Raw genomic sequence first — 25,064 nt, 5'->3', positions numbered from 1 at the left:
CATGAAAACAGATAGCAGGGCACATCTCAGAAGACAAGATGTTTCTTTCTAGAAGGTACTTTTAGAGTCAAAACTGAGTCATTTAATATATAAATTAGAAGTCGCATGTTTTTTTAATATGAATGAGTGACCTACACAAAAGAAAACATTCACAAATACAATTCTTTTACTTTTTGAGCTCAGATGTGTAGTTTCACATGCAAAGCTGCATATGTAGCATTACATCCAGCCTAGAGTAACTACAATGCTCTGATCAAAAAGGCTACTGATAATCTTTTATGTCTTCTACAAAGCACATGCAGCAGGTTAGCAGCTCAGAAACAGAGCAACAAAAACATGGACTTTTCATCCCAGGAAAAGATCTTCACTGTACACCACTTGGTTCCTTTTGTCCCGGTAGGAGCCTTTAGTGCTGTTCTGCACGGCTGTAAAGGAAAGATAGGGGTGATGGTTAATCCATGCTGTGCAGACACACAAGCTGTTTGATCAGTGTCTAAACGCACAATACGAGTGCTCTATTTACCCAGTGAAGCCCACACAGATTTGCCAGTGGCAGCGTCCAGCATCGGCTGCTTCCTGGCGATGCTGACTTTGATGTGAACGTCTCCCACCGTGGTTCCATTCAACTGTGAAACAAAAAAACAGCAAAGCCAGTCCAGCCTTTTAGTCTGCTGTGTAGAAATAAAACCAGGCGCCTGTAAAACTACAGCAAGTCTTTATCATTAAGTCATTATTGTGCTCTGATGAAGGCCACAAGGGCAAAGCGCCTGCATGTTTGTGGACATACCAAAGAGTCATATTTACTTTTCCCCCTCTTTAAATTAATAATTGGATTTTTTGGATGATTTCTTAGACTGAAGATGCTCATTTTTGAAGCCAAGCAGTAATCAGTATTGAGACCACCCAGGTAGCTGGAAGATATACTGTCCTCCATGAGCTGCTTGTATTCAACTGAATAAGATAACTGTCCTTTGAAGGAGTTTCCAAATTCTTTAATCGTTTTAACCACTGTATGGGCCACAGTATGATAACGTTATGCCAACTCGAGGGATCATGCTGACCATGCACCTAATCAAAGAAGATAATGCAGTGTATTCTTTAAAGTAAAGTGTGCGTGTTAGTCCCCATAGGGAAATAGTTCCTCTGCATTTAACCCATTCACCCAGTGAAGCAGTGGGCAGCCGCCAGTGCAGCGCCCGGGGAGCAGTGTGTAGGGACGGTACCTTGCTCAGGGGTACCTCAGGGTCGCCGTTCAGTGGAGTCGAACCCCCGACCTTCCGATCATGGGGCCACCACTCTACCTACTGAGCTATCCCTGCCCCTTTGTACCACAATAAGATATAAAGTCTTATTGTGGTACAGCTTTGCCTGTATTGCAATTTAGACATTCACCAAATCAATACCTGAAAAAAACAAAAAACAAAAAACAAACACAATAGACATAACAGCTGGGTGGCAGGAAGAAAGATAGCACTAACCTCAGCAACAGCCTGGTCTGCAGACTCCATCTTCTCAAAAGTGATAAATGCACAACTGGACAGAAGAACAAAACAGAAAAGGAAGAATAAATCATCGTCACACTATTTATATTACTGCATGAAAATGCAGGCAGAAATGACACTTATGAGCACACAGTTTTGTTTAAAGCCTCCTTACTTGCGTGGGTTGTCCATCGAGAGATCGATGATGTTTCCGTGTTGAGAGAAAGCCGAGCGCAGGCTGTCCTCGCCGAGCCCAGAGCCATAAACGTAAACGGTGTTCCCCTTTCGCACTCCTCTGCGCTCTGGGTACGAGTCTGACCCTGAGAGTGAAAAAAGCAGACAGGGACAAATCATAAACCAGCAATGTTTTTTTAATGTAGCTTGTTTTTTCACAATTTTATTCTTCCATAAGTATTACAGAAAAATTAACTAAAAAATAAGATAAAAATTACTGGAGAAGTATGGAAGCAGCACTGTGTACAGAATAAGTGACTTCATTGTATTAACATGTACTTTTTGGTCAACACGTTTCCACAAACTAATTCCACTTTATAACTGCCAATAATTGGATTTGTAGCAAAGCTGTTCCCACAAAGCTTTCTAGAAGTACACAAACCAGGGCTATTTTTGGATCTTTTACGAATATCACAGTGGAAACCTCTTTAAACCTCTTTCAAATAACCACTTTGAAAAGAATGATGATCCAAAACACTGCAGCAGGAGCAGTGACAGGAATCCGAGAGAGATCATATTACTCTCCAGTTAGCTTCTCTTCACTTGCTCGAGAAAATGCAGACTAGATTAGTTTGTGCTCAGGTCTGGATCAGGTATTTTGAACAATCCCTCAGTTTTTAAAGCCCACGACGAACTGAGCACCTACCCTCTCCTTAACTATTATATTAACACATCTTTTCTCTTCTTGTATCTTCCAACAGGTTTCTCTGACAGCATGTTCATAATCTTTGGTTAGAACTGGTTAGTGTTTCGTCTGTAAGGCAATCAGCCTTAAAATTTCTTAACCCTAATTTGATTTTGACCTTTTGACACCTATCAATAAGATTAGAAATAAGCAGACTAGGTCAAGGATGAATTTGTAAACTCTTGACATAGTATATTACAAAAGATAAGCAAGCCTTGGCCAACCACATCTAAATAATAATGGGTTGCATCTATATAGCGCTTTTCGAGACCCTCAAAGCACTGTACAATTCCACTATTCATTCACCCTCACATTCACACACTGGTGGAGGCAAGCTACAGTTGTAGCCACAGCTGCCTTGGGGCAAACTGACAGAAGAGAGGCAGCCATATCGCGCCATCGGCCCCTCTGGCCATCACCAGTAGGCGGTAGGTGAAGTGTCTTGCCCAAGGACACAACGACCAAGACAGACAGAGCTGGAGATCAACGTTCCGGTTACAAGATGAGCTTCCCAACCCCCTGAACCACAGTCGCCCCATCTTTTTATTTCCCCATCTGATTTTTTTCTGAAGATATGGAAATAAAAAAAATGCAAAGAGACAAACATTAGGTCTAAAGTTCACATAACAGAAAATGGTTACTTACGTCTGAAGGGTCCATCTCTCTCTCTTTCCCGGTCTCGATCCCTGTCTCGGCTTCGGTCTCTGTCTCGTTCCCGGTCCCGTTCCCTGTCTCGTTCCCTGTCTCTTTCCCTGTCTCTTTCCCTGCCTCGGTCTCGATCTCTGTCCCGTTCTCTGTCTCTCTCCCTTTCCCGTTCTCCATCCAAATCTCGGTCACGGTCCCGCTCGCGCTCTCTGTCTCTCTCCATGTCCCGGCTGGATGACATGCTGCCTCCTTCGTCCTCATCCCGGTATCGGTCGCTTGAACTAACAAAGCTGCAGCAGAAAACAAAGAAACCAAGTTAGACCCACAGATACAGAATTTTGGCGTATTAAACATGCTGTTCATTATGGATTTGGAATTTACCTCTCATACAGAGACTTCCTGTGGGCTCTTTTTCCAGACTAGAAGAAACCAAAAAAATATGACAATATTAAATTTAACAGAAACAAAGTGGTAAAGCAATGCTTAATGTCCTGTATTATACCTCAGGCTGGTCTTCATCTGTCGAGACACTCCTTTGAAATGGTAAGAAAGCAGGAACTGAGCCTTTTTCAGGGTCCTGTGAGACATGAAGAGCAAAAATCCACCACATGTGAGGAGGAGAGAGTTTAATAATAATTTTACAACTGCTCGTAAATGCCAGAAATAAGAATTACAGGTCATGCAATGTATTTACTGACATCCCACCTTGAGCTTAATTTCCAGCATTCGAGACCTTTTAAATCCAGAGTTTTTATTCTCAGATTTAATAGCACTGATGGCCCCTGACTTGATGAGCATCTTTGCTTGTTCTGTTGCTGTTGCAGTGTCAACAACAGGCTGGTCTGACAGTGCTTTGACAAAGAAAAGAAACAGACAAAAAAAAGTAAATAACAGTACAACCAGTGTTTAAAACAAGCCACTCCAATGAACAATAATAAAAAATACATGTCTTAGATTAGATCAAATATTCTACTGGTGTTATGTTTAAATTTTACAGTATAAACCTATGAGTCCCATATATGACAAGTCAGATTTTTCCAGTTAGTTGCTGGTGCTTCAGATTATAATGTTGATGTTTACTTTTATTAAAGCCTTATTATAAAAAAGACCAGAGTGATTGAGTCAAAAAAAAAAAAAAAAAGAAATCCAGCGGTTAGCTGGATGCACTTACTCCGTTTCAAGCCACTCTGGTTTGTCTGGTTGGTTGAACTCTGCTTTTTCAAAGCAACCAGTGCCTTTTTCTGAATAGAGAGGTAAAAAGTGTACATACAAAGCTTTATTTGAGTCTTCAGTATAGCTATTTTACATATTCACGTGTGTCTTCGATGTTGGAAGCGGGATGAAATGTTAAATCTCTGTATAGTGTAGCAAAGAGGAAGCTTATATTATGAAAAAGGAATGGTTTCCTGTTTGGAATGTTCCACAATTTAGTACAGACCAAAAACCTTACATACCTTTTTCTTGAGTTTAGCATATTTCTTTTGTAAAGCCTCCTCTTCCTCCGTCAGCGAGCTCGGAAACACCACCATGATGGCAATCACTAAAATGCAGAAAACATGTTTTAATGAAAGAAGAAGAAAAATACTATTTTAAGAGAGGTAAACAAAAAATAACAGATTCCCCTATTGATTTACCACCACCAGCTGGCCACAAGCTAATTAGCCAGAAACCACAACTCGACTTCTTTCAGATAAAATAAAAAAACTGTTCACTCAATCCAGACAGGGTGTAAATCCGAAGTCTACCTCAATATCAAGATACCAGTGAAGTCCTACAGGAGCTATAAAATAAAGAAATGTCCATTATTTTAATCTGTTTTAATCGCTTACCTGCTTCAAACAGTTGCAATGGCTAATAGGAAGAATAACGCCGGCGCGTAAATGTGACGTTGTTCTCTTTATGTTTTGTTTTGTTTTTGCAAAAAAGTTTATAATATTATTTTAAAAAGTACAGAAAACGATATTTCTAACTTATAAAACATTTTATCTTATAAAAGTCTTTGTAATATTTTTTTTAAAGAATTTTATGTCTTTGCGTTTAAGTCGAGCAGTTTTTTGCTAGCCACTTCCGCTTGTCAATTTTGGCAACTTCCGTGGCCACTGCAGCAACTACTTTGTGGCAACTTTTAGCTTTCGTTAACGACTGTGGGGGCATGGATAGACTAAGTACGTTGTGGGTTGTAATTTGTCAAGCCCGCTCCTTAAATAATTATAAATATCTAACTGTATTATGTTTATTTTTGGTTAACTAGCTCCATTGATGTAGCTTATGATGCTATGGCTAACAGAGTAGCTTCTTTCTGCACCCTCATAAAGCACAGATTTAATATTTAGCTAATCAGCAAGTAAGTGTGGTAATATCCGTTAAGCATTTACGGAATAAATACGACCAGATAAATGGTTAATTTAACCTGACAGTCTTTTTCTTCATCTTTTTAATGCAGCCTGCGTGAATGTGTGCTTGCTCATCCATTCAGACTCTTTATGTTGTCTCTCTGCAGATGTGCCCCCTCCGGGCCCCATGGATCTGCCCATGTCCCTGCTGGAGATGGGATGCTCTGGCAGGTTTGAGCTTATCACACACCCCGTGCCCGGCCAGTCTTTACCTCCACATAGCACGGTCAGTAAGGAGTAAGATACTGTTTACTCATACTATTTTAGCTAAGTTGTAGTCCAATAAAATGATTTGGTCTGTGTTACAACCTAATGTAAAGGATTAAGAATTCTTCAACTCAACGATAATGGCATGCTTCCGGGCTTGTGGTTGGAAATCACTGATGCCGTTGCAGTGGAGCTTTTTAAGACTAAAGCCCTGTTCCCTTGTATTATGATTTTATGATTATGCAGTGTGAGTGAAAACCCATGTAGACCTACTTTTTCCCCATTCTGAAATAAACAAGGGAGTAGATACAAATCTGGGGGTTGACCCAAAGACTTTAAAATATTTAATTTATTTGTTTCCTAATGAGAATTACTTTAGATACAAGAAACAAAATAAAAACAAAAACAAATAAAGCCAATCCTTGTACAATTGCTTTACCCATACATTTTTGTATTCAAGTCACCTAATCTAGCACATTTAGCTTCTTCAGAACTTATTCAAAGTGATGCTTATTAAAATTTCATATTATCTAAGTGACTTAACATTATGGTTTAGTTTCACCTGAGCTGATTGCTTATATTAAATAAGATTTGATTGTGTTTTATCTTTGGGGGATAGTTGATGGTGTTCATTTATAACTTATGTAAATATAGGGGAATTATTTGACTTGTTTTGTTTATGTGGCTCTTCAGGATGTCTCTCTGATCTCTTTTTTTTCCATCCACAGCTCCCTCACGGGCTTCCTCCCACAAACCTGAACCTGGAGACAGAAGTAGAGAAACAGTTTTTAAGAGACCCTGCATGGCTTCCTATACACGACAAAGACTTTGCCTTCCAGAAGTTTCTCAAGTATTTATGTTTGTTATATTGCTAATTAAAAAAAACACTAATAGGCATATTTATTGATTTCACTAAATAATTAAGAGAGTTTCTTGAAATCATTGCTTCCTGAAATCTAACGTGTCTACGGGGGGAAAGTCAAATCTGATATTGTAATTATTATTGGGTTAAAATCAACGTATGTTTAAAGATGTGATTTTTGTGTGTGTGTGTTGCTGTTCTCATCAGGGTGACCCAGAGGAAGGTTGACGTTGACTCTCTGCTCAACTGTTGTCCATCTCCGCTTCACTCGGGACTGTCTGTTGTCAGAGATCCGACCACAGGAATGCTGCTGGACTTCACTGAGGTAACGTGGCAACATTTTCCTTATTAAAATAAAATCATTATTGTCAAATCATTATTGAACCTGACAAAGAGTATCTTATTGTTTATTAAAAGTGCTTTGCTGTTTCAGCTTTAAATATGTGTGGTCGTTTTAAATATGTGGTTCATTTTAATACTTGGATCAACTTCTTTTTTTGGAGATGCCTTACTCTCTGAGAAGTTTAATTTGGCTTTTTCAGCCTAAAAATGGTCTCCTTCACATTCTTCAGCATCTCTTTAGGCTTTTTAGTGATCCAGTGAACAGCTACCAAATGCAAGCCCAACTCTTGGAATCAACCCCAGAGCTTTTCTCTTATTTAATGTGTCATGGAAGAATGAAGGAACAGGCCTGACCTAATCATAAAACTGCTTGTCAATCAATTATCCAGTTTCTTTTTAGCCTATGAAATTAGAGGACTGTGTATTAAATGGCTGTAATTCCTTAACAGTTAAAACTTTTGTTAAACTCCTTGAATTAAGCCAAGTTTGCTTTTCAATCAAATCTTGATTGTTTGATTTGAAATTCACTGTGGTTGTGTATAGCAACTGTGTCATTGGCCAAAACTTTACATGCATATTTCTATACATATTTTTCAAGACTGATTTTATCCATTTTGGAAAAAAATAGATCTTTTAGATTTTAGGGCCACCTAGATTTAATTTAAAAAGCAAAAACAAAATTTTCACACTCAAGTTGTCACTATTTTTCACTTCTGCTTTTATCTTCAGATCTGTTTGTTCATATTGAAGAGTCAGAGTCTAGCAGCAGGTTATCATTATGGTCCTGCGCATTATCACTGTAATCAAAGGTTGGCTTGATTCATTTCATTTTGGGTCTGTATTCTTTCTTCTTCTTTTTTTCACCTGTAGGTGTTACTGGAGAACACCGGCCTGTCTGCAAAGAACTCGCTGTCATTGCAGCGCCAGCCTGGGCCTCCTTCTGAAAGCCTTCGAGGAAGCAACACCAACTACCCGTTCCTCCCCGGTGAGATTCTTTCATTCATTCAAAGCATTTTTTCTTAGTGATTTCCTGTATCTTTCTTTAGTTCAGATGTCAAAACTGAGGAGTTTTGTTATCTATTAATATTCTTGTTGTTATTGTCACAGGAGGAATGGAGGAACTGACGCTTGAACAAATCAAGAAGAAATCTGAGCTGGAGGAGGAAATTGACTTTGAGAGTGGTGATTTTTTTCCCTCTTTTAAGCAGGATCAACGTAAAATAAAGTCAAACATATTTTATTATTTCACCTCTTAGAGTTTGAGTTTGTCATTACTCTTTTATAGATTTACTGAAGGTGGCCCCTGGACTGAAAGCTGGGATGGACTTTACTGACAAAGGTTAGAACTCAGACTGTCCCAACAAAAAAAAAAAAATACTACATGGTCTAAAAGTAGATAAATTAATGATTTTGTATTTTTAAAATTGTATCCTGAAGATGCCAAAATAGCGAAGCCAGAGGTCAACCTCATGTCGCTCCTGTCTACCGTGGAAGGCATTAGTGGTTTGCAGCTTGAGGAGAAGGAGAAAGACAAAGAAAGTGAAGATGCCCCCAAACTACCACGAACAAACAGTCTTGAAGACCTGGGCATCAAGGTACATCTTTTATTTCAGATATCTGGTAAAATGCTTTTCTTCAGATTATACTCCCTGAAATGAATGACTGTGAATGATAAATATTAGCGCAATATCTTTAAGTAAATATAGCAAACAGCTCGATTAAAAATTTGAAGGTTAATATGATGGGAGAAGTTTTACATGTGGTCAAATTCGCCTGTGTTGTGTATTGAGATGGTTCCCATCCAGCAAACACTCAGTGAAAAGGAAGTTTTGCCCGACATCTTAATGCTCAGGTTTGGTTCGAAGGTGAAAACTCAGATCTTGAACAAACATTGAAAAAAGAAAAGTGGTTGCCTGTTAGCCAACCAGTAGACCTGAACCCAGAACCTTCTTCCTCAAGGCAGCAGTACTACCAAACGTAACTTCTACCACAGTAACACGGTGCAACCCACAGTGAGACATAACACTTTTAGAGATGTCATTTACATGTAGATGCATGTAAAGGGCAAATATGTTTCTTGACCACAGTCATTATACAATCAAACGAATGACGTATTTGCTTTTTTTAAAAACATACTGCCTGATGTCACGTGGACGTCTGACAACCTTTAAACAAAGTTTTGATGTACAGGTTGGGTTTTTTATGCATTGAGCATACCGTAATTGTCGGGCTATAAGCCGCTACTTTTTGCACAAGCTTTGAACCCTGCGGCTTTTAGTCAGGTGCGGCTTTTCTATAGATTGTCCATGATTTTTGTGATATCGTAAGACGATTTGTTTTGTTTGTTCCGCTGTTGTACGGCACTACGTTGCCTGGCGGAAGGATCGGGGTTCAAGAGTGGTATGTTGGTCACATGTCCATCCGCCAGGCAACATAGTGCCGTACAAGTAGCGCGAAAAACAAACTTCAAAGTAGCGCTATGCGTTCAGCTGGAGTCGTGGATGATGAGCGGCGATAAACTTGCGAAAAGCAAGTTGTGCTCAACTCTACCGGTGGATTCTGACAGCGTGGAAAAGTGTGCAAACATCCACGATCACCAACGGATTTCGAAGGGCTGGACTGCTGCATGATGAAGAGGAGGACACCGCCACGGCCCTTCAGAGGGTGTTCGACTCCGACACTGACAATGACAATGAGGATTATCTTTGGTTTTGAAAGTGACAACGAAGGAAAGAAGCTGAGAGTGGATGACGAAGCCATCCTGAGCCTGTTCGTTTCCGACACTGGAGAAGAGGACTTTGGTGGTTTTAGTGCGCAGGAAGATGGTGGTGAATGACTGACTTTTCTTCTTGTTAAAGCCGTGTCACTGCACCTGAGCCTAAAAGGTAGTCTGAATCTATTTTTCTGGTGTGCTGTAGGTTACTGTTATGTACTACATTTGTTACTCATTTATGAAGCACAGCACATGTGCAAATATGTACCCATAACTTGATTTTCAAAATATTAATAAAAGGGGTGTGTCTCCAAACAGCCATCTCTTTCCTGACAATTCGCTTTGTGCATATTCTCTTACATATGATAAGTCAATATTGAAACACCTGCGGCTTTTGGTCAGGTGCGGCTAATGTATGTACAAAACAGGATTTTCCCCTGATTTTAGCTTGTGCGGCTAATATTCAGGTGCGCTTTGTAGTCCGGGAAATACGGTAATTTAGTTCTCCACCAAAGGAGATTCACCTAAAATGTAACAGAGGTGCCATTTACTCAATTAACTTGAAATGGATTCAAACACATGGAGATCTGTTGAGTAACATACTCTGACATGTGTATCACCAACCCTCAAAAGCCTGTTTTAAACAAGGAGAAACCCTGAAGATGAATTCAAACACAGACCGTTTGAAAATGAATGAAAAATTTGAAATATGGGAAGCAAGTTTGGTATCAGGCATGAATGCGTTCTTTTATTCTTTCTTTGAATTGTTCAGAGTACAATGCAATGCAATTTTATTTATATAGCACATTTAAAACCAGGGAGTACACCAAAGTGCTTCACAGTAAGGAATAAACAGTAAAATGATTACACTGAACAGTAAGTCATTAAAACAAGGTAAAATAGCAAAAACAAACAAAGGCATTAGTAAGTAGGGATAGGGAGAATTCATGATAATCCAGAGAAATGAGTAACGATACAGCAACTAATGAGCGGTGACAATCAGCATGTCGGAAAAGCCAGGTTTTCAAGCATGCTTTAAAGGACCGAATGGAGTCAGAGGCACGAATGATAGCAGGAAGAGTATTCCATAGGTTTGGTGCTACTGAGGCAAAGGCACGATCACCCCTAGTCTTCAGACGGTGCCCGGGCTGGGCCAGAAGTAACTGACCAGATGATCGTAAAGAACGGCTGGGAGTATAGAGACTGAGGAGGTCGGTGAGATAGTCAGGAGCACGGTTGTTTAGTACAGTATAATATTCCTATAATATACCTAACACTACTGCCCACCATCACAGTTCTCTCCCTAGAAATTAATTTTAAAGACCATGACTGTCCAACTAGATTTAGCCCAGAGGCTAATTTACATGAGCTTGTGGTGCTCAGTGAGTTGCAGTTCTTTGTTGTCATAGATGCAGAAAGAAAAGACGAGAGGTAAAATCTGGAAATCCTTCTCTCTTGCATTCATCCTTTAATTGTGGTGTTGATAAAGCTATTTTCAGTATTTAGTTCTGTTTTTAATTCAGTCTTTTTCCAGTGCAGAATTTGTAAAATAAATGCTGCTATTCGCGTAGCAGGAAACAGACAGACATTAAAATAAAAGAAAATTGATGTGAGTTAACTGTCGAGTGTTGCTAAATATGAACTGCTCTGAAGCTTTGTTTCCTTCTCCTCTGCCTGCAGGATGCTGCGTCATCCTCGTCTCCTCCAGAGAAAGGAAAAGAAGAGAAATCAAAGCTAAAAGAGAACACAGAGGAAAACAAGAAATGGGCCATTCCTGTGAATATAACATCACCCTGCGATGACTTCCACAAACGCATCCCAAACCCAGCTTTCAAGGTTTGGGTTCAACATAACAAAAAATAAAATCCATTTGTCTTATTTTGATATTTTCACCTCTCTCTGTTGCTTCTCTGAACACGGCATGTGGTGAGCTGTTAAGTGAAAACCTTTTTCTTTTTTCCTGTTTCTCTGCTGCAGTGGCCTTTTGAGCTCGATGTTTTCCAAAAGCAGGCCGTGCTGAGGCTGGAAGCTCACGACTCCGTGTTTGTGGCCGCGCACACGTCTGCTGGAAAAACAGTGGTGGCCGAGTACGCCATCGCTCTCTCACAGAAACACATGACGAGGTGTGTATTTGTGCACAGCTCAGAGGTGAGCTAAACCCTTTTTCAGTACAGAGGTTGTTCTTGTCTTCAAGGCTGGAAAAGAAGCAAGAAACACTAATGACACGAGACAGCTGTGACTCACAGCTCACATAGTTGTCTGCCGAAGGTGGTTTGATCCCCAGCTCCACATGTCACATCATTGGGCCAGATACTGAACCCCAAATTGCTCCTGATGAAAGTTCTACATGTGTAAAACATGTGCTTCATAGGAATAAAAAAGCACTATATAAATACTTTTGAAATACGAATACAAATGAATACCAGGAAGGAACCACCAGGAAGAAAGAAGACAAGATGAACTTAATTCATGTACTTAAAATGAAAGTACATAAATCCCCAGTAAAGAATGGAACAAGCTGGAAATGCTCTGCTACGACATTTTAAATTATAATATACAATAATAATATATAAATAAAATAATAATAAATATCAAATTATGCCATGCTGCAGTATTGTTTGGCCTGTTCACTGCTATACTTAATCACATTGAGAAAAATCTTAAAAAGGGGTTGTTTATAGTGCTAAACACAAACATTAAAACAGTACTTTTAATCATACCGACGATTCACTTGAGATTCACGATTCACGATGTCACCTGAGCCACTGCTGACCTTTGACTCCCGATCATGTAGCTTTGAGGACAGTAAACAAACACACACAGATTAAAGTGTCATAACTAAATCATAAAATAAATAGTAAAAACTTACTTTTAATATTTTAATAGCAGGAGTCTCACCATTAGGTAATGATAGAGTGGTTATATTATGGCTAAGTTTCTTATTTAAGGTTTACTTCAAACTGTTCTGTGGCAGATGATTAACATGACTTAGATTCAAATAAATAAATATTACACCCCAGAATAAAAGCAGCTTTTGTTGGCACTTTCACAGTCTTTGTTATTCTGACACAACCACTAGGTGGCACAAAAGTCAAATACTTTGCGTTTCCAAACATTTACACTGTTTTCCTTCCTATCCAATGGATGGCTGATACTTGGTGATTTATATTTATCGACTGGTGTTTGTTTTTTAATTTTTCTATACTTAAAGTGTATGCAGGAATCAATACATTTAACATATGTAACCCTTTAATCTGAAGACTGTTACTGCTTGTTGTTATCATGTGTTACCTGACAGTGAGGCAAGTAACAGGTTTTGTATAACGGGTAAACAGCTGTTTAGTGTTGTGGTCGAACATAAAGTTTTTAATGTCATTATTTTGTTCTTGTTTGGCATTATTAGACTTCACAGTCTGTAGTCTTCTAATATATATATTTAATACATAATTAGACCTATAACATCCAGATTAAAGTGTTTTTTCTTTGCAGAGGTTTATTAGAGGTTTATTTTCCTCTCTCTCTCTTTCTTGTGTTTTTAAAGGACCATCTACACATCTCCTATCAAGGCTCTGTCCAATCAGAAGTTCAGAGACTTTAAAAACACATTTGGGGACGTTGGACTCCTTACTGGCGACGTCCAGCTCAGTCCTGAGTCGTCCTGCCTCATCATGACCACTGAGATCCTCAGGTGCTCGGACTGTTTGTTGTATATATTAGAAGCAACGTATTGAGTAGAGTAAAGTTTCTAGATTGCTCCGTCCTCTCCTCTCTCAGGTCTATGCTTTACAACGGTTCAGAGGTCATCAGGGACTTGGAGTGGGTGATCTTCGATGAGGTTCACTACATCAACGACGCTGAGGTCAGGGAGCGCACCCACGGATTCATTTTTTTCCAGCTGATTTTCGAGGTTAATTGACTTTCCTCTCGTGTTTGCTTTCCTCAGAGAGGGGTTGTGTGGGAGGAGGTTCTGATTATGCTTCCCGATCACGTCAGTATCATTCTTCTCAGCGCCACAGTGCCAAACGCTCTGGAGTTCAGTGAGTGGATCGGGTAGGTGCACCACGCTGACAGCAGCCACTGAGCATTAGAGAGCTAATTGTGGAGTGGTGACAGTGGCTGCAGTCGGTAATTCTCCTTTAGAAATCTGCTCTCGCACAAAACGATTCAAAGCAAGACTTCAGCTTCTGCCATTAATTGCATTTCTCTGTCTCGCCCTTATTATTGTTTTTTTTTTTTTTTACCCCAGTCGTATTAAGAAGAGGCACATTTATGTGATCAGCACACTAAAGAGACCCGTGCCCTTGGAGCATTATCTGTACACGGGGAACAGCACCAAGACTCAGAAAGAGATGTTCCTGCTGGTGGATGCTACAGGAAACTTCCTCAATAAAGGGTACAGCTTCGCCGCGTGGTGCTTCCCTAGTTAATAATTTCTTGAAGTTGTTTCTCAAAGAGGAAGTTGTGTTTCTTGTTCAGATACTACGCAGCCGTCGATGCTAAGAAGGAGCGCACCAGCAAACATGCTCAGTCATTTGGCACAAAAAACACCTCTCAAAACACCACCGCTAGTCAGGTAATTCTCTTTTGTCACTATTTTGCCTTTTGATTTCTCTCAAAGTCATCCTCTTATTTCCTGTTTTCATCCATCTCCCTATTTTTTAATTATTTGCTTCACCCCACAGGACCGATCAGTGTGGCTCACCCTGCTGCACTTCCTGTCCCAGCGGCAGCAGACCCCGGTGGTTGCGTTCACCTTTTCTCGAACACGCTGTGACGAGAACGCCCGCTCGCTGGACTCCATGGACCTAACCACCTCCATAGAGAAGGCGGAAATTCACTCTTTCTTCCAGAAAAGTCTCACTCGCCTCCGAGGAGCAGACCGGCAGCTGCCTCAGGTAGTAACGAGCAGTCAGCAGGGGCCCTGCTTTTCCTCTCCCCCAGACTGTTAATACAGGCTGCTTTCTGAATTGTGATGAATGATAATTTCTTCTTTTATATGAGTATTTAATAATCATCTGGAACAAAAAGCTCCCCTAGGTACAATATATTCATCATAATAATGAAGGCATATAAAAAGATTTGCTATTTTGGTGTGCAGTTTCACTGCAGCATATGCACAGACGTGGTTAGTTTACATACACTCAACATGGACATGAAAGAATATGCATAATTAATTTATTTCCGTAAATACAATCAATTTTAATTTGAAAATGACTGAATCTTTGTGCTTTTTAGGATTTTAGACTTTTCTTAAACAGCGGCTTAATTTGCAGCACACTTAAACTGACTTCCAGTCAAAGATTTATGGTGTTTTGCCCACAATAGAACATGTTAATGTAACATTAAACTTGTCATTGGGGTCTTCTTTTAGATCTTGCTCATGAGAGACCTGTTGAAGAGAGGAATCGCAGTCCATCACAGCGGGATCCTGCCAATCCTGAAGGAGGTCATTGAGATGCTTTTTTCCAGAGGCCTCGTAAAGGTGAGCGTGACTGGAAGTTGAAATAAAGCTATGATGCTAATGTGGCTTGGACCACAGCTGTGTTTGAAATCATGCTTTTGAAAATATTGGTGCAACACACACTACAGGATGTTATTGAGATTATTGTGGCAGAGGGAGCAATGCACCACACTTAATACATAAGTATTAATGGTCTCATGGGGTGCAGATGTTAATCTGTGGTGTAACCACCTGCACTAATATCGTCAGTAACGCTGCAGTGAGGAAAAAACTAAAGTTATGCACAATTAGCAAATCAGAGAATTCTGTGAAAACAAATATGGTGGTAGAAAAATATCTTTCCATATCTTAATATCAAGTGCGTCTTTTTCTTGGAATTTGTTTTCTCAAGCAAATCTGTGATGATCAGGTGGGGAAGTATTTGATGGAAATGACTTGGAATTTCTCTGTAATAGCTGTGGTCAGAAAAGCGGATGATGGTTAGTGAGCCTGCAGGCTGAATCTTGGATGAGATGTAGCTACAGGGCTTGTTTTCTCTTTGGAAGAATGAGATCAGAGGAAAAAGAGACAATTTTGTGCTGCAACCCCACCTATTTGCTACACTCACCTTCATTTGCAAATAAAAATAGCTCTACCAGCTGTCTGCATCTTCCCTTCCTCTCCCAGGTGCTGTTTGCCACCGAGACCTTTGCGATGGGAGTGAACATGCCCGCCAGGACCGTGGTGTTCGACAGCATCAGGAAACATGATGGAACCGGCTTCCGAAATCTGCTGCCAGGTTTGATACTCTCCATCTCAGCCGCCATCACTAATGTGTTTCTAGTCCTTGAGGATAAATTGTAGCTGAGGAAAAACAAGCATTTTGAGACCTGTGCTCATGCCATGAACCATATTTTTAGGTGAGTATATTCAGATGGCGGGCAGAGCGGGCCGGAGAGGTTTGGACGCCACGGGCACTGTGATCATTCTGTGTAAAGCCGGCGTTCACGAGATGGCAGATCTGCACGTCATGATGCTGGTGAGGGCCGCAGCAGGGTTTCATTTCATAACATCTACCTGCCGCGTGGGTTTATACATCGTTCCACTCAAGTCTCTCGGTACCCATCTCTCCACATCTAAAGCAAAGCTGCACCGCTTGTTTATTTTGGCTGTGATTCAAGGAAGGTGTTGCACGCTCCGTTATTCATTTAACATTTAATTACACAGTTGAGTGGGCTATTTTAACACAGTCTCCCTCTGTGCCAGTTTGAAAAGCACTGCTTTGGGTTCAGTGTGGAACTGAAACACAAATTGTGTTTTTTATCCTTTTTTCTTTCATGGATGCTTTACTTTCTTTTGTAAATGTAGAAAGCCAGAGCCTCCTCTTCTACAGATGGTGCAAAATTAAATAGGCTGTGGTCTTTTTTCACAATATTTCTGGACTTTCAAGGCTGATATTAATTTTTGAGATATACAGTGCTGTGAAAAAGTATTTTCCTCTTTCCTATATTTGTTGGTTTGTTAGTTTCTTTTTTGCATATGTTTCATATCATTAAACAAATCCTAATATTAGGCTAAGATAACCCAAGTAAATACAAAATCTGCTGGGGTGAGATCAGGTATACGCTGGGTGGTGTGGCTGTAAGCAATTACAAAGTGTTACGCTTTAAAAAAGAAATCAGTGGCGTCAGTAGATGAATTGGAATCAGAGCAGTTTTGATTTTCTAGCTTTAGAAAATGGTTTGCATCCCATTTCTGTGCTGACTCTTCTTCCTGTGTGTCTCCCTCAGGGTAAGCCCACCCTTCTCCAGTCCCAGTTCAGACTGACTTACACCATGATCCTCAACCTGCTGCGAGTCGAAGCTCTCCGTGTGACCGACATGATGAGGAGGAGCTTCTCTGAAAGCCACAGAGATACTCAGGTAACATTTACAGCTTCATTGAATTTTTGCTCTGTAACATTTTTCCTGTCTAAGAGCAGCTGAGAAATGTCTCTTTTTCATCTGTCTTGCTGCTGCTGCTGCAGACCCACGAGAAGAGGATCAGCCAGCTGAAGCAGATGTTGTCCGCTATGCCCTCCGTGGACACAGAGGGCCAGCTCTCTGACCTGTTGCCTTACTACCACACGGTCACTGAGCTGAAGAAAACCACAGAAGCAGTCCAGGTAAACTCGCACATATTCAGAATCACGATTACATTCATACAGCTTTAATCAGCTGCTTGTTTACCTTTATCATTTCCTCCCCGTCTCAATCTCAGCACGCTATTCTGGAGTCTGTGAATGGGCTCAAGGCTCTCTCAGTGGGTCGAGTCATTGTAGTTAACAACAAACAGCATCTCAACGCCTTAGGAGTTATCCTACAGGTAGGTGTATATTCAGTGTGACACCCAACCACAGCTATTCTGTGACACCAGGACTATTTGGGGTCATATTACCTGTTTCAGAGCAGATACTACTTGTGGATGAAGACGGTTTTGTGTGACTGTGGATGCATGAGCAATCAGACACTTACCTGATTGTGCTGTGCAAAAGATAAAAACCTAAAGAGGGGCTAAATCTTACATAGGATTTATTTCATAAAGAAAAGAATAGCTTATTTGTGTAGAATTATGTAACAGTGGCAATTAACAAGTGAAATAAATAATCAGATTTTGTATAAAAATGCAAACTAGGATTAAAAAATGGCTGATTATTGAGCGAAAAGTGAAAGTTGCTAGTTTGATGCATGTTTCAGTGTCGTTAATTCCTCCAGTGAGATGAATACACAGAAAGTAAACAATAACCTAAAATCATCCTGTTTCAAATTCTTTGCTCACACAAATAAAATTTTAAAAATTGGTACCAAAGATGTTGTTTTGCCTAAAAAAAAAATAAAACGGAACTATTAATCAGGCTCTTCAGCTCTGTTGTTTTTTTTCTAATGAAGTTTGTGTTATTTATAGGTTGCTTTGGTGCTTAGATGTTCAAAGTCAGTACAATACTTTTGTTTTATCTGCTCAAATTAAGGCTGAGGGTCTGTTCTTTGAAATACCTGTGTTTTGTGAACCATGTGTGGACCGTATCCTATGTGCTGAGTTTGCTCTCTGTTGACAGTGGCTACTGCCTATTAGATCAACTCTGGGCTAAAGTGGAGGAATTAGTTGATGAACATCGTGGCAAAAGGAAAATGGGAAAATGTTACGGACAGTGAGACAATCAGCAAGTGATACAGAGTCACAAAGAAGAATTTTTCTTAAATAATATTGTCGGCGATGTTGAGCTGAACAAGTCTCCATATGAGCTCTGTGCCCAGCCTCTGGTCTCACTGGTGAGACAGGTGACATAAAAGCTGAACGGGTCACCAGTAAAAGAGGAAATACATCCAGACGCTCATTCTCAGCAGAGGGTGGTGTAGAGTTTCTGCGTCACCCAACCTGCATGTGTTTGGATTGCCACAGATCTCCCTCATGTGTGAACAGTGTACAGTGTCCTTGCTCCCGTATCGTTCTCTGACTTTTCTCTGTGCGTCAGGTGTCCAGTGCCTCTGTGAACCGCACCTTCACAGCCCTCATCATCTGTGAGAAGGGCAACGAGGAAGGAAAAGACAACGACAACGCCGCTCTGCCTCACCTCCACAACACGTCTCTCTTCATACCTGAAGGTGAGGAGGTGGGGTTAGCTGCAGATGCTAGCCAGCTCTGTGTGATCGCTTTCACGAACCACTTTTCAATTATTTGATGTAATTAATTTTCTGTTTTGCCTTTAACGTTCATCAGGCCCCTGCAGCCACACGGTGCAGAAGTTGAAGCTTCAGGACATCTCAGCCATCACGGTGAAAACCCTCAAAGTGATTCCAGAAAGGATCATCGATAATTACAACAAGAGGCAACAGCCACGATTCAAGTATGCATTTGTTGTCTTTGTCGTGATTTAAGAACTTTATTTATTTTTCTAATGAGGATCCTATTTCAACAGCGTGAAACGGCGTGTTATACTGCCATCAGAAGATGGGTCATAAGGGATCACCATGATCAGCAACAATGTTTAGTTGGTGCTAAGAAGCCAAAAATGTGCCAAGAAAATATCTCTCACATGCTTTCATGTTATATACCCCAAATTCTGACCCGACTATGTGAATGTTGCAGGAAGAATCAAGACTCATTATACCAGGCAACATTTTTCCTGGTTGAATTGTAACCTCGGTTTGTCACCTGCTCCGAGGTTTTAATAAGTTGCCCATTCATAGGTGCTCTTCTGCATAGTTTGGTTGTAGTTAGTGGTTATTTTAGTTACTGTTGCCTTTCTATCCGCCTACAGATGGTTGTGTGGGAAAGTCCTGGGAGACCAGCAGTTCTGAAATACTTCAACCAACAACCATGTCACGTTCAAAATCACTTTAATCACATTTCTTCCTCATTCTGATGCTTAGTTTGAACTTCAGCAGGTTGTCTTGACCATGTCTACATACCTAATTCCACTGAATGTCTGCCATGTGATTGACTGATTAAATGTTGGCATGTAATATGTAGCTGAATAGGTGTACCTAATGAAGTAGGAGGTGAAAATATATACATTTGTCTGATTCTGTTGCTGGTTGTGCTTCATAATTACATATCTTTATTGATTTTCTTTTGTATTTTCTTTTATTTTTAGCTGGTTTTTACTGTGTTCTTTGTTCTCTTATGAAAGCGACAGTACAGATATTGACAGGGTTTACAGGGAGAAATGAAAAGGGCCTCATCACTCTACCAGATGGATTACCACCTTTTCTTTTTTGTCACTGCTATAGTTTAAAAATATCTGGCCTTTTTTGTTGTTGTTGCCATTTTCTTGCATTTCTCAGATCAGTCTACACTGTCAAGCTAAAAATCTTCATCACTTCCCTTTGTCCTTTAGGCTTGATCCTCCTGGTCAAGCCATCTCCACGGCGACACAGGAGCTGCTTCGATTGGCAGAGGCTAACCCCAGCGGCATAGCAACCCTTGACCCCGTCAATGACCTCCAGCTGAAGAGCGTTGATGTGGTGGAGGCCAACATGAGGCTCCGTGTGCTGCAAGACAGCCTCAGAGATTTCAACTGCATCCACTCACCCATGTTCGCAGAGCAGGTGTGTGTCTGTGTGTGTGCGTGTGCGCGCGACAGTTTTTAAAATATCCTGCAATGAGAAAAGTGTCTCAGCCCGAGTGTTTGCTCATAAAGAAAGAAAATCACATTTATTTTGTGCAGCAGTTACACATCTATGCAGCTAATTAACATCCTTACATAAGACCGGCCCCCCTCCTTGATAGCGTCTCTCGTTTCTCCCTTCTCACAACACCGCCAGTTTCTTTTTATCCTTCCAATTTTTCCCCCCTGTTCTAATTTCACAATAATAACATCAAACTCAAAAACCAGATCTCTGCTTCTGTGCCGTCTCTCCTGTCTTCCTGGCAGCTTCATTGGGGAGATAAGATGCAAGAATCTGAGCTGACTGCTTCTATAATTACCCATATAGGCTCATAGCTGCAGCTCATCACTGTCTCACAGGCACAGCGTGTTATTTGAGCCACCAATACACACACACACACACACACACACTCTCTCTCGTTACTCTGCAAGATAACAAGCTCTTACTTGCAGTATCAGTGTCTCCTGTTATCACTGCACATTCACACTTCCTTATGTCTTTATTCAACCTTGTGGGTAATAAAAATTGGCGGTGTGGAGATCGTCCTCAGTGGTTTAAAGCTGCGTTAGCTAAAGATGCGTTAATGAGAGTACAGAAGTTTTTTATTATCTTCTTCTCTGTTGAATTCACTGGATTTAGGCCAAGTTCTGCTGTTTCATTTCTCAAATTGAGTATCCTGTGTGTCTGTGTGTGTCAGTTTGCTCGGATTAAGGAGAGGATGAGCCTGCAGGAAGAGCTGGACCAGCTCCTCTTCCTTGTGTCGGACCAGTCTCTGACTCTGCTGCCAGAATACCACCAGAGGATCAAGGTTTGGATGAGAGTCTTTATCCTGACGTGTTTCTGTCCGTTGGCAGAAAAATGAATCACCGGCTATTTTTATAAGTCAGTCATTTACTGAGTAAAAAAAAAGTGTAAAGACCTCTCGGTTGCTTCTCAGATCGGAATATTTTCCTCTTCGTCATCTTCCTGTGTGATCGTAGGTCTATGAATTATTGAATTTATAATACCTTTAGACATAAAAAATGTTCCCATCACAATTTCCCAAAAGTCAGTTTGCTTAAATGAGGTTTTTGATAATCTCAATAATTCCCAAGACATCAGAAGTTTGCTACATTGTCCTCGATTTGAGTCCAGATGGGATCTGTGCTGCGTTTGTCTTTCTCTGCTGATCATGTCTCTAATAAAAGCATTAAAATGGGTGAAAAAAATTTACAAATATTTAATTTAGAGACAAAGAAAGGAGCTAATATTTAAAAATTACCTTATGCTAACAGTGATGCTAACAAGCTGTTTATTTTTGCCATTATAGAATTTAGTATTAACATGCATATGTTTGCTATTCAGCACTTAAAGCAGACTCTACCCGCTGTGCTGTCACAAGAGAAGCAAAATTCATCCTCTAGGTGGCGCTTGAGGAAAAAAATTCTTTAAAAGTGACAAAGATTCACCGCCTCATCACAGAAGATGATCCCAACAGTTGAATCAGTAAATCAAAGTACAAATGTTATACAATGCTACTTTTGGCTCCACAGGTGGAATCGAACCAGCACATCTGGAATCGAACCAGCAACTTGCTTGCCAAAGAAATGTGGGACAGCCCTAAGTATTATATATTAAAGAGCTGGTTTGAGGCAGTAAACGAGCTCAAAGCGTTCAGCTGCACGTTCAGTAATGGTGCACACACTCGGCCATTTGCATGAGCTCTTTGTCAGGTGATGGAGGATCCAGTCATCCTCATCAGGACATTGAACCAATAAGGAACTCCCTCAGGCTCCCTTTGCAGTAAAATGTCTGGGATTGCACCACCTTTCAGTCACAGCTAGTGCAATCCCTCCACATTTCTTCTTACTCCTCAAATTTCATATCAGTGAGATTTTTCAGTCTGGACTCAAGTTGTTGAATGCTTGACATTTTTTATCTGTTAGCATAGTTTCCCAGGTTTTAGTAGCACTTTTTCCTTCAAAACTCCACAAAAATAAACAAACTCAGAGGTTTATTTTCCTCGCCGGCCTCCCTCAGGTCCTTCAGTCCCTCCAGTACATCGACAGCGGCGGGGCAGTGCAGCTGAAAGGCCGCGTAGCCTGTCAGATCAGCAGCCACGAGCTGCTGCTGACGGAGCTTCTGTTCGAGAACGTCCTGAGCCCGCTGGCGCCCGAGGAGAGCGCCGCCCTGCTGTCCTGTCTGGTCTTCACTCAGAACACCCAGGTGGAGCCGCACATCACCAACACGCTGCAGGAGGTGAGGAGGCAGAGGAGTTTTTTTTCCTTATGACTCACTCACACACAAACACTCACATCACGTGACACTGTGCACATTTGATGAACAACGTCCCGCAGGAAGGACGGCGAGGGCACGTCACCTGACTCACCCCAGTCACTCCCTCACTTTTAAATCACTCGCCGAGTCTTTTGCTTAAACACGAAGGAGCTTTATGGCAGCCTGAATTAGTGATGACTTAAGTAGCAGTGCAGACACTAGAAGATCAGAAGTACAGCGACGCGGTTTGTAAAGCAGGTTCATAATGTCCACACTGAGAGGCGGGAGAGCGAGTCACTTGTACCTACATGATCAAATCCGGCCACCAGCTGAACTCAGCATCCCGATCTTGTCATTTTTCTCTACCAGGGCATCGAGCAGGTGAAGTCGGTGGCTCAGCGCATCGGAGAGCTGCAGCGGGAGTGTGGGATACCGCAGACGGCTGAGGAGTTTGTAGGCCAGTTCAAGTTTGGGCTCACAGAGGTGGTTTACTGCTGGGCCAGGGGAATGGTGAGGTTTAACACTTTGTTGGGCTTTATTTGACCCCAGTCACACCTTTTGGTGAGAGGAAGTATGTCTAAGAATGTGTGGGAATGACTTCACTGAGAACAGAGGAAGTAAAAGCAGTTTTCAGTCTGCTGGGGCTCTCGGAGCAGAGGTGAGCGTGATCCTCTTAAATCCACCTAACAAGTCATCGGGTCACAGATGTGCTGTTCCTCTGCTGAGACGAGAAAGTGTAACGCATATTAATATTAATCCACCAGCTCTGCCTACCTGATGAGCACATTTAGCCCCAAACAGGAGGGAAGAATCCAGATTAAGACAACACTCAGTGCCAGATGACAGAGATTGCACTTTAATCCCTGCTGTTACTGGGACTGGTGATATTTATAAGATTATTTATTTATTTTTAACCCTTTAAAGCAAAAAGGAATAAAAAACAAACAAACTATAATTTGTTCCTATTACCTGTCATTGACACCTGGATTTGGCCTCTTTCTTCCATTTTTCTCAACACTGTTCCTCCTGAAGTCTTATCATGTGACTCAGTTTCATAACTGCCATTCGTCTTGCGTTGGTGGATCCAGTTTTTGTCATTTCTTTGTGATGGATTTCTTACAGGCTGCTAACAAGATTTTAAACAAATACATGACCCAGTAATTTTGGCAGTTACCAAATTAATACACTCCCTGAAATCTACAGTCCCAGGTTAGAGCCAAAAGACATTTATATTTACTCCAACATGGCTGTTTGCAGATTCAGACTTGCTTTTAATTCTGGGTGTTGACAATAAGTGTTATCAAATCTTAAGAAATTAACTGTTGTCTTCTCAACATACGCAACCTCAGAAATATTCTTACACCACCCCCCCCCCCCCCCCCCCCCCCATTACATGTAGCATTTCCTCTCCATCAGTTGCTGCTATAATGTAGATACTACTCTATTTCTTTGAAATGTTGACTCCACTTCTGTCCTCTGAGCTTTACTTCTTTACTCAGAAGAACCCAAGATGATTTCTTCTTAAATGAAAATTGTTTTAAACTCTGTTGTTGTTTTTCTGATCTGCAGAGCGGTTAAACAGCATCACTGGTTTATTTTTGCAGGTCTTTGTACTTGCCAAAAGAAAAGTAAAGCTCAAAAACAAGCCCGATCATTCAGTTGCAAATAAGGACAAAGATTAGAAGACAAGTAGTGTGATTACTCAAACTGCATGTTGTGAACAATCATGAGAATTTAAACACTAACTTCTCAGTTTTGGCTTCAGGTATCAGGATTTGTGGTTCTTAAAAAGCTCTTTGTTTTTTTAAAGCTGCCTGCAAATCTAATCATGTTTTTATTCATCACATGCAATTTAATGTTACAAAATATAATGAGTTTATCACTTTATGTCACCCCAGACAGAGTATCCTGGAGTACCAGAATGTTACCATAGAAACTGTCTCCTTTCTTTACTTTATGAATGGATAAACTTAAGATGTGATTCGTGCTGTTAAAGTTTCCTCTTCGTCGCTCACCACCTCCTCTGTCCCGTCCCAGCCCTTCGCAGAGATCGCCCAGCTCACGGACGTCCAGGAGGGCACGGTGGTCCGCTGCATCCAACGCCTGGACGAGGTGCTGAAGGAGGTGAGGCAGGCCGCCCGCATCGTGGGAGACTCCGTCCTGGGGAGCAAGATGGAGAAGGCCTCCTTGGCCATCCGCAGGGACATTGTCTTCACTGCCTCCCTGTACACCCACTGAAAGGTGGCAGGAGGGGGGACGTGTGCCTGAAGCCAAGTGCTTTCTTTGAGGTGGAGGGGTGAGGGAGATGTACAGGGAGGAGATAATTGAGGCAAGGGTGTCTTCACATGTTTGGAGCTGAATGTGCCTACAAAACATGTTGATGTTTACATATAAATTCTTAGCAGGATGGAGGGACTTGTTTTAATCAAACAGACCAAAGTGCAGACTGTGAGGTGGGGGTTGGGGGCTGCATTGTAATTTATTGTACAGTAATAAAAAAAAAAAAAACTCTATTCAAAGCCTGCCTTTGTTTGTTTGTTTGCATGGGTCTATTCTTCTGGGTTTCTTAACTACAAATCTGTCATCATGTGAGGACAAGATGTGTGAGGGAGGGCGGTGAGAGAGATCCATCCAATTCAGAGACTGCCTCGTTTGTTGA

General features: G+C 41.0%; 2 protein-coding genes across 4 annotated transcripts; one reads left to right on the top strand and one right to left on the bottom strand.

Moving 5' to 3' along the window:
* Nucleotides 1-90: 90 nt before the first annotated feature.
* nelfe (negative elongation factor complex member E) lies at nt 91-5,479 on the bottom strand. Of its 2 annotated transcripts, none has more exons than XM_082522521.1 (11): nt 5,456-5,479; nt 4,500-4,585; nt 4,217-4,286; nt 3,751-3,896; nt 3,548-3,622; nt 3,427-3,464; nt 3,046-3,335; nt 1,657-1,801; nt 1,479-1,533; nt 524-626; nt 91-425 (listed from the first exon to the last, which is right to left on the bottom strand). In XM_082522521.1, the coding sequence occupies exons 2-11, from the start codon at nt 4,572-4,574 to the stop codon at nt 346-348; spliced, it is 1,077 nt and encodes a 358-aa protein (XP_082378647.1). In that variant the 5' UTR covers nt 4,575-4,585; nt 5,456-5,479; the 3' UTR covers nt 91-345. The 2 variants fall into 2 exon arrangements, with proteins under 2 accessions (XP_082378647.1, XP_082378646.1); XM_082522520.1 differs by lacking the exon at nt 5,456-5,479 and adding an exon at nt 4,875-4,957.
* skic2 (SKI2 subunit of superkiller complex) lies at nt 5,111-24,904 on the top strand. 2 transcript variants are annotated; one of them, XM_082522513.1, is made up of 29 exons: nt 5,111-5,210; nt 5,546-5,664; nt 6,374-6,495; nt 6,715-6,832; nt 7,720-7,834; nt 7,957-8,031; nt 8,135-8,188; nt 8,287-8,444; nt 11,243-11,398; nt 11,540-11,685; nt 13,104-13,250; nt 13,337-13,421; nt 13,506-13,612; nt 13,809-13,955; nt 14,039-14,135; nt 14,245-14,457; nt 14,934-15,044; nt 15,690-15,801; nt 15,923-16,041; nt 16,793-16,924; nt 17,029-17,166; nt 17,262-17,366; nt 18,514-18,643; nt 18,759-18,885; nt 19,879-20,089; nt 20,847-20,957; nt 22,169-22,387; nt 22,775-22,915; nt 24,443-24,904. In XM_082522513.1, exons 1-29 carry the CDS (start codon nt 5,198-5,200, stop codon nt 24,641-24,643), a joined length of 3,729 nt encoding a protein of 1,242 aa, XP_082378639.1. In that variant the 5' UTR covers nt 5,111-5,197; the 3' UTR covers nt 24,644-24,904. The 2 variants fall into 2 exon arrangements, with proteins under 2 accessions (XP_082378639.1, XP_082378640.1); XM_082522514.1 differs by lacking the exon at nt 5,111-5,210 and adding an exon at nt 5,221-5,389.
* Nucleotides 24,905-25,064: the final 160 nt, after the last annotated feature.

This window comes from Aulonocara stuartgranti (assembly GCF_965226115.1).
Source record: "Aulonocara stuartgranti genome assembly, chromosome: 22".
Taxonomy (NCBI): Eukaryota; Metazoa; Chordata; class Actinopteri; order Cichliformes; family Cichlidae; genus Aulonocara; species Aulonocara stuartgranti.
Note: the sequence above shows the minus strand (reverse complement) of the source record. Positions and strands in the feature narration are given on the sequence as shown.